This window comes from Piliocolobus tephrosceles, chromosome 20, assembly GCF_002776525.5.
Source record: "Piliocolobus tephrosceles isolate RC106 chromosome 20, ASM277652v3, whole genome shotgun sequence".
Taxonomy (NCBI): Eukaryota; Metazoa; Chordata; class Mammalia; order Primates; family Cercopithecidae; genus Piliocolobus; species Piliocolobus tephrosceles.
The window spans coordinates 36,172,975-36,182,257 of NC_045453.1; the positions used below are offsets into that span (position 1 = coordinate 36,172,975).

At 64.4% G+C, this 9,283-nt stretch overlaps 1 protein-coding gene across 2 annotated transcripts in view; it reads right to left on the reverse strand.

Annotated features, from left to right (window-relative positions):
* The window catches only part of CHRNA4 (cholinergic receptor nicotinic alpha 4 subunit), a 30,780-nt gene that overhangs the window by 14,513 nt on the left and 6,984 nt on the right, over positions 1-9,283 (reverse strand). The window contains exons 1-3 of one of the 2 annotated variants that reach the window (XM_026447241.1): positions 4,808-5,061; positions 3,332-3,483; positions 174-218 (exon numbers count right to left, since the gene is read on the reverse strand). The exons of the other annotated variant lie outside the window; for it this stretch is intronic. Of the exons in view, the coding sequence (XP_026303026.1) occupies positions 174-218; positions 3,332-3,483; positions 4,808-4,883 (273 nt within the window). The 5' untranslated portion in view covers positions 4,884-5,061. Of the gene's footprint in view, positions 1-173; positions 219-3,331; positions 3,484-4,807; positions 5,062-9,283 lie in introns of those variants that run through there. 2 annotated transcript variants of the gene reach the window in all.

The following is a 9,283-nucleotide window of genomic DNA, read 5'->3' on the forward strand; positions in this document are numbered from 1 at the left end:
GGGTGAGGGGTGTGGGGGAGGGTGGGTGGTGCAGGGCCAGGGTGGGGCAGCAGGGTGAGGGGTGTGGGGGAGGGCAGGGCCAGGGCAGGGCCAGGGCAGGGCCGCAGGGTGAGGGGTGTGGGGGAGGGCAGGGCCGGGGCAGGGCCAGGGCAGGGCAGTGCCCTCCCACTTACCTGCTTCACCCATACGTTCGTGGTCATCATCTGGTTCTTCTCATCCTAGGCACAGAGAGAGGAAGGGGCCAGTGACCCCCCTGGCGTCTTTCTCTGGCCCTGGGTTTCCTCATCCACAGCCACTGGCACAAGGACAGGGCCAGGGCGAGACATGGTGGACGGGCGACCTCTGGAGGGGGCGAGTGCCCTGTCCCTGGAGGCAGCTGAGCCCAGGATGGGGACTCTGGGGAGACCTAGGGATGTGGGGACAAGGCCGCAAACATCTCCAGCAGGAAACTGGAGAGGAGGTCAGCGGCCTCACAGGCTCCCCCAGCTAAGGACGGGCGTGGCAGGCATGGGGAGCCTCCTTCTGCCCACCTGCCTTGCTCCCTCCTGGCCCTTGGGGGCAGCCCCTCCGCAGACGAGGCCCCCCAGTGGGCACACACAGCCAGCAAATCTGCCCCTGGCACATAAGTGGGTTCCACTGCTGGCCAGGGTGGCCTCTCCAGGACTGTGCCTCATGACCTGAGCAGGTGGGACCTGTCACTCAAGGTCACTGTGTGCAGCTGGGCCGCTCACCCCAGCCCCTTCCAGCCCGCCCCACTCACCTCCTTCCACATCCCCACAGACCACGTCCCCACAGGACCACATCTCCACAGGACCATGTCTCCACGGACCATGTCCCCCACAGAACCACGTCCCCACAAGACCACGTCCCCACAGGACCACATCTCCACAGGACCACATCCCACAGGATCACATCTCCACAGGACCACATCCCACAGAACCATGTCCCCACAGGACCACATCCCACAGGACCACATCTCCACGGACCATGTCTCCACGGACCATGTCCCCACAGGACCATGTCCCACAGGATCACATCTCCACAGACCACGTCCCACAGGACCACGTCTCCACCGAACTTCATCCCCACAGATCACGTTCCCATAGACCACGTCTCCGCAGGGCCATATCTCCCCACAGGACCTCATCCCCTCAGGACCTCATCCCGTGTGTCCAGGGAAGCTCCAGGGTCCTCAGAACCAGCTTCATGTGGGCCAGGCCTGGCCCTCCTGCCCGTTGTCCTGCCCTGCCCCTTTGCAGCCATCACTCTCAGGTGCCCTTGAAGCTAGAGGGCAGTCAACACCGTACATTTCACCACCACTCAGCATCGGCCTGGGCTGGTTAGAAAAACAATGGGTCTTCCAGACCCTCCTGTGCAGCCAGTCCTGGGGCCTGAGCTCACATATGCAGCTCACATCCCCTCCAGGACAGACCCTGGTGATGGCACCTGTAACAAGTATATGAGCCCGCAAAGGGGGCACATGTGAGTCCCCAGCCCCTGGTGGGACAGAGAGAGTGGGCCAGACACAAGGCAGCCCCTTCCACATACACGTGACCCTCGGACTTAGGCTGGCACCCAGAAGCGTCAGCACCCACGTGTGGACACAAGGCAGCCCCTTCCACACACATGTGGCCCTCGGCCTTGGGCACCCAGGAGCGTCAGCACCCACATGTGCATGCTTGTGTGAGTCCTTAGCTGGCTGCAGGGTGGAGAGAGGGGTGGGCAGCTCTGGGAGTCTTGGTGCTGGGTGTGCTCCTGGCCTCAATGTCTCCTGAGCAAACTGGGGGCTCTGTGGTGGTGTAGGGAGCCATGGACTGAGCCCTGAGAAGCTCAGGTAGGCAGCCAGGTGAGGGGGGTGGCAGACCTAGAGCCTTGGGCAGCCGCCAGCAGCCACCTCTGCCAGCCACCGCTTTGCAGCCGTGTTTGCAAACCTCAGCAGGCTTGCCAAGCCTGTGCAACCCTCATTGTCTTCTGGCTGGGCCTCCGCCAGAGACACTCCACAGGAGCCACTCGGGGCAGTTCCAGGACACTGAGGGTGGAGGTCTGGGTGGCCGACCCTGGACGGGGCCAGCTGACTGGAGTCTCCATGCGCAGCCCTGCGCAGGCAAGTGCCACCACTGACCAGCCTGTCCGTGGGAATGTGGCTGCAGCTCCCTACACCTCTCAAAGCCCCTGGGGTATGGTCCACTCAGCCTGGGATAGTGAAGCAGCTCTCACCCCGTTTCACAGGCCCCAGGCCCAGGGTTACCCAACATACACCAGCCTTCCAAAGCGAGGAAGTACTCCTGCCACCTGGCAGCTCCTGCCACAGCGGCAGACCCAGGCTTGGCGTCCTGGCAAGGTGTGGGCTGGACCTCTGCAGCATACACATGCCTCCCCGTGTGGGGGTGCCCTCCCTGGACCAGCAAGCTGGGATTTGGCAGCAGGGCTGGAGCTGGCGGACTCCAGTGTGGAAGACACAAGCCCCTGCAGCCCAGCTGGCCATCAGCTGTCCACTCGCAAGCAGGCCAGCTCCCAGAGGCCACGGCCTGCCCAGCCTGCCCTCCTCCATGGCAGGAGCCCCCAGGTTATGCACCCCCACCCAGCCAGGTACCCTGAGGGATGGTCTCACCCTATTTGGAGTGGCTGAGCCTGGCTAGGAAACATGGAAATGCCTCTGCCGCCCCTCACCCAGCCCCTCTAGGGCCGCCGAGACCCCCAGACGGTCTGGCTCAGGCCTGGGTAGGTAACCAAGCATCTCAACTGAGCACAAGGCCGAGCCTCCCACAGCTCAGTTCTCTCAGCCTCGAAGCCTCCTGGTTCCTATCCCCACCTCAGGGCTCCGTGTGCACTGGCCCACGCTGCAGGGGCCTGGCTGGACCCCCAGGCATCCTCCCAGCAGCCTCCTGGGCCCCCCATCAGAAAGGAAACACACTTCAGACAAACAGAACTTGCCCAAGACTCACCCAAACCCCATATTCCAGACCTGTGGGTGAGGGGCTCTGGGGCCGGCCGAAGTTGGGGTGCTGCCAGGACACCCGCCACCCCCAAGCAAGGCCTTTGCTATTCTTCCGAAGGTGCCTGGGCTCTGTACTGAGAACCTGGCCGCTTGGAGTGTTCCCACATCGAGGGGGAGGAAAGGGCAGGGCCTGGCTAGGATGCTCTGAACCAACCCTTGGCTGGGGCTCCGGCAGGATGGAGCTGGTGGCTGCTGTTCTGGCATACTAGCCCAGGCCAGACACTCACAGCCACGCGGAGTGTTGATGGCTGTGTCCCCTCTGCCCACCCAGACCCCGGCGCTCCTTGCAGGGTGACCTCAGTCACAGCGCATGATGGCCACGCCCCCACCTACCACGTCAATGAGCTGAGCAATGGACAGGCCGAAGCGGACAAGGACCACATCCGAGATGTTGGCCACGGGTCGGGACCACTTGTTGTAACCGGAGAAGAGTTTCTTCAGGAGCCGCTCCTCAGCGTGGGCCCGGGTCTCCACATGGCTGCTGGCTACGGGGAGAGGCAGGTCAGTGCTCAGGTGCAGGCAGAACAGGAGCCGGGAGCTGTCCTGGCTGCCCCAGTCCCCTGCCCAGCACGCTCAGCCACGTCCGCTTCCCTTCAGCTCCTCACAAGAGCACCGCCCACCCCAGGACCTCTGCGTGTGCCAGGCATGGCATGCGCTGCCCTCCTTTGGTTTCCGTCTCTCTCCCACCCCTGAGTGTAACTGTGATTTCCTCCGGGAAGCTTCCCAGGCCCCTCAGCCCACGGAGGCCTTTCCAGCACCTTGCACCGCACCACAAAACCAGGCAGTGGATGGGCTGAGAACTGCTTTGGGTCTCCTGTCACACTGACTTCCAGGGAAGGGCTGTGCCTCCGGCGGCCGGCGAGTCAGAGGACTTTTGGGGGTAACAGCAGCACGGGATGGGGCACAGGGCAGTGGGGCCAGCCCAGGCAGGGAGAGGGAGGAAGAGGAAGGAGGATCAGCCCCCAAAAGCGCCCGCTTCCTAGGGAATCTCCTGTGGTTCATCAATCCTCTGATGCTGGAGGAGCGTTTCAGATGCAGGTGCCCAGCCCTCCGCACCCCAGCCCTGCGCACCCCAGCCCTGCGCACCCCAGCCTGCCCGAGCTCTTGGTCAGACCCAGAACGCCCTTGATGAGTCGCTCTGGAGGAGCACAGCCCCAGCTCCATCTGTGCTCCAGGCCTAGGCCCCAGGGTCTGAGGCGTTCCCCGCCTGTCCTGGGTGCTGCCACCTGGGGCGGGTCTGGATGGAGGGGAGACTTCCACCTCCCTGCTGGGCCCACTCGCCTGAGAGCGCAGACAGGACTGGGGGGGAGGGGTCAGTTCTACACCCCTGGGAGCCTTGACTCCAAGCCCAGAGCCCCTACTCCCGACCTTGTTCTTCCTGCAGAAAAGGAGGGTGGGGGCCGCCAAGGACAGAGGCCACCCCTCTGATCCCCTAAACCGGAGGAAGCAGGCATGGGAGTCTTCAGGGAAATTTAGCCGGATGGATGGGGGAAGGGCGAAGGGGGCCCCACCTCTGTTCAAGTTCGAGCTTTTGGGTCCAGCCCTGAAACAGCAGCGGAACCCCCACCCCCCGCGGAAACCCCCTTTCCCAGCCCTCCGCATTCGCCGGCGGTTAACTCCCTCCTCGCCTGGCTCAGCCCGGGTGCAAGCGCAGCCTGTGCGGCTGGGGATGGGGAGCCTCTCTGCCGCCCAGTTGCGCGCACCCGCGGCTTGGGACCGCAGTCAGGAGCCTCCCTCCCTCTGGCTCCGGGGGTCCTAGGCCACCCGAACGCGGGCGAAAGGGGGCCCATCCCGCGCCCCGAAACTTACCGCGCAGGAGGCCGGTCCCCAGAAGCAGCAGCAGCGGCGGCAGCAGCCGCGGCGCCCCGGGGCCCCCGAGCTCCATGGCGCACGCACCTCGCGGGCTCTAGATTCGGGCGGCTCCCGGCTCCCCCCGGCTCCGAGGCCCGTGCGCGCCCAACTTCATGCCTCCCGCGCCTCGCGGGCCGCTTCGGCCGCCGGGTCCGGTTCCGCTTCTCCTGCGGGGCGCGGTGCGGCGGCGGCGGGGCCGGGAGCGCCGGGCTGTGGGCTCCGTGGCGCGGCCCCGCCCGGCCCTGCCCACCTCAGCCGGCTGGGAGGGGGAGCAGGGGAGGGGAGAGGAGGGGGAGCAGAGGAGGGGGAAGAAGGGGAGGGGGAAGTAGGAGGGGGAGGGGACGGAGGGAGGGAAGGGAGGAGGGAGCAAGGGCCGGGGAGAACGAGCGGTGACGGACCGCGCGCCCAGGGGGACGGGGAGGCTGCGCTGGGCCCCAGGCAGGGGTAAAGTTTCCTTGTCCTCGCGGGGTTCCAGACGTGCCTGAGCCGGGGATGGGGACCCCGGGGTCACTGCGTGCGACTGGGGGATCCCGGAGCCGGTCTGACCTCCCTTCCCACATCTCCGGCCTGGGCGCCCGCTGCCTGCCTGGAGGGGTGGGGGCGCGTCTAGGGGATCCGGCGCAAGGAGAGGCGCCCCTAGCACATCTGGGTTACTCCATCGCGCCAGCCGGCGTCTGCAGCCTGAAAATCTCTGGTTTGGTTCCCCAGCTAGCCGTTCAGGACTCTCTCTCCGCCTGCAGCCCCCGCCTCCCCCGGTACCTCCGCCAGGACCCAAGAGGCGTCCAGAGGGGAGCCCAGGCCCTGCGCCCGCCTTCTGGTGAGGAAGATCCCCTCCCCCTCAAGGTCCAGCCTGGGGTCAGGGTCTGTCGGCCCCCACCCCTTGCGTGGCCGGTGTGCCCCGTGGACTGCGTGGCATGAAGTCACGCCCCCATCCCCCCCGCAGTGGGTGAGGGGCTGTAACAGAGCGTCTCCCGGCTGGGTGCTTGGAGAGCAGACCCGAGGCGCCCCTGGCCTGGCATTGAACAATACGGGGCGCCCTAGAAGGCAGCGCACGGTCCCCAGGGAAGGGCCCCCCCGCCTCAGGTGGCCGCCCACAGAGTAGCAGGTGCGTTGGAGGAGGGGCGCCTTGTGCGGCTGAACTTCGTGTGCAGGAGGAGAGGGCACTGGCTCTGCAGAAACATCAGACCCGGCCATCCCTGCAGCCGCGCCCCTGGCCCAGCCTCAGGCTCTGCCGCTGGGACACAGCCCCTGAAAACGGAGACTTCCGTCTTCGGTAATGGAGGGCAGAGCAGAAGCGGCTGGAGAGGTCCCGAGACCCGCCGCTTTCGCGCCTCCCTCCAAGGCTGCAGGTCGGGCGAGGGAGCTGTCAGTCAGGAGTCCCCTGGAGCACCCCCCACTCCAGTACAGGCCTCTGGAGCCTAGGACTCTCCCGTCTCCCCTGTCCCCACCCCCCACCTTCCTTCTCCTCCTCCCCCCAGCTTCTCTGAGCAGCCACTGCTCCTGCCCACCTGTCTCTCCCCTCTCTGCCCACCTCTCCTACACTCCTGATTCCAGGTTGAGCTCATGAGCTCTTACACCTGCTCTGGGACGGGCAGGAGCTCCTCATCACTGGCCGGAGCTGTCTGTCTGCTCTGTGGGCAGTGCCTGCAATTAGAGCTTTCAGAATGCACAGCTGCTGCGCAGTGGCCGGTCCAGCGACAACACCTGGCCTGCTTCTGTGGCCCTCCCAGATGCTGCTGGCCCAAGCAAGCTGGATGCAGGGACCCCCTGCACTTCCACGGCCCCCTCGAGGTGGGCTCTTAAGAGATAATGCAGGTGCAGAGAGGCTAAGCAGCTTGCTGAAGTTCACACAGCAGTACTGGGATTCCAACCCAAGCCATCTGGCTTTAGGGTCTGCACCCTGGCCTCCTGCTGGCCTCAGATGTAGTTTTGGGCTGAGGTGCCCTTACTGGGACAGCCTCCTGGGAGATCCCAGGTCTACTTTCCTGCAGTCTTTCCTGGAGCCACGGGTCCACACCACCCACCCTGCTGACGGCTCTCCCTCAGACCACCCTGCAGATCCAACCCTCAATGGTTTCAAGGTCCTGTTTCCCTAGGCAGACTGAAGTCCCCCAAGGAAGATTCCCTCTCCTCCTCCTCCTCTCCTTTCTCTCCCTAAGCCCCTGGGCAGTGCAAGACCCTGGTCCTTCTGGTCTACATGAAGCCCCTCCATGGGCAAGTTCTGTGCCAGGAACTAGAAGGTTCCAAGCTGGATGGAGATTTGGGCTGAGCAAGCAGCTGGTAAACACAGGGAGGGGAGAAGAGCAAAGTGCCCCTGAGGCCCCGCGAGAGCAGCCTGCTGACCTCTGACCCACTCACAAAACCCCACCCCGCTCCCTGCGGCACAGCCCGTGAGGCTCCCTGCTCAGGAAGGGAACGGAGAGGTGGCAAGGCCGGTGGCTCCCGCACAGGATAGAGCAGCCTGTGCCCTTTGGTTCAGGCCCCACCTTGGTGAGAAACCCCTGCCTGTGATGTCGCAGAGCAAATGCCATTGGCAGAGCTGATTCCACATTCTTTTGTTGGTGGAGAGGCCAGCCACGCTGCGGTCCCGGCTGGAGTCCCTGTGAAACGGGCTTATCGTTTCTCTGACTTGGCAGCTGGTCGAAACGGGGCTCATTTGCTGCTGATAAAGTGATGTCCGCCTCGTGGGTTCCACACCCACACCCTGTGCCCCACCCTCCCGCGGCAAACGAAAGACCCCTTTGGGAAGAGGACACCCCTGCTCCTGCGCTCGGGCTCATGGTTTCGCCCTGGACTTGCTAAAACTGAGGCCTCCTGCGGAGCTTATCTGGGGTCAGAGCAGGGGAAGGGGCGTGTGGTGAGCTGGGTGAATCCCTGAAGGGCAGCCTGAGGGCCACGGGCGTCCACTCAGCTGTGCACGGAGGAGTTTGTTTAACTCCAGATTCTGGAGCCCCACCCTCAGAGACTGTTCAGTCTGGGGTGAGGCCTCCACATCTGTAGCTCCCACCAGCCATTGCTGGACAGCTCTGATGCAGGCAGCCTCGGAGTGCCCCGAGAAATGTCAGCTTAGAGCCACCTGGCGCAGGGCTGATGCAGAGGGTCCGTGTCCCCATCCCAGCCAGGGCTCAGCCCGAGCCTGGTGTCCTGGTCTGGGTCAGGGGCTGGAATTTGCCCCGCATTGGTGCAGGGGAAGAGGCCATGGGCCTCTCGGCAGGAACCTGGCAGAGGCTGTGAGGCTAAGCCAGCTTTGCCTTTTCTGTCTCCTGCTCGCTTTTCTAACAAAACAGGCCCAGGCTTCCACAAGGTCTAGCGGTCTCAAGCCTGCAGCGCTCGCTGCTGGATTCCCGCAGGTGAGTTCACTCTGAGAGCTCAGCCAGGGCCAGCAGGCCTGTCTCTCCCGCAGCCAGGGGCCAGGCCAGGTCAGCTGGACGTCCAGGGCTCTGGCAACACAGCCCTGGGGCCAAGTGCGCACGCTCACACACATCTGTCCAACCTCGCTGGCTTCCCCTTTGGATTTGCTAATGCAGCAAGATTAATCGGGTCTAACTCATTAATTTACACAGCCCCTCCCTTCCACCTGCGCCTGCTGGAGAGCGCTGGTTGTGGGAACCCAGTAATCACTGAGGCTGAATTAGATTCCTACTCCACATCCTGGCCCTTGCCTCTGCTGCTCCTGAAATTTCTGCTGCGAGGGAAACAAAAGCTCTGGGTTCAAAGTCCAGTGAGACCAGATTTGGGGGCACACTTCTTCCTTGGCCTGAGTCGCCCTAGGGGGCTTGCGGGCGGGTTTGGAGATACAGCCAGGCCCTTGCAGACACCAGCCCCCCCCCCGACGTCACCACCAACTCCAGGCTGTCACTGGCTACAGTGCAAAGCAGCTGCCCTGGGAGGACGGCTCTGGGGCGATTTTTCTCTCTCCCTCACTGCCCTCTACCTGCCCATGGTAACCAAGGGTTTGTAGTAAAGGTGAGAGCACTGGGGGGCACCAGTTGAGCCTGAGCTGCACCCGAGGAGATGGCTGCAGGAGGCAGAAGGCACCGCGCTGTGGGCTCAGCCCGTGGATGGGGGGACCTGCCTGTGCTCCCATCCTCCCCCGAGGACTCAGGACCTGGGCTCAGGACCAAAACCCTCTGTGGGGCCAAGTCACTCGCACCCCGTCTGTGAGGCCTGAGCACGACGCCACGCTTTGCTGCTCACCTGAGTCTGGCCTGCGTCCCTCCCACCCTGTTCCTCTGAGGTGGGAAAACCACGAGGCCACACTAGTGAGCGGTGCCACCTCAGCCCCCAGGCCACCTGCCCCTCCACAGACATGAGTAACCTGTAAATGAGAGTGGCCTCCTGGAGCCTCAGCAGAGCCCAGGTGCTCCCCCAGGCTTGGCTCCCTGCCCCCGGCTGTGCTCCCAGCTCCTTGCCCTCTCCTGGTGCTCCCTGCCC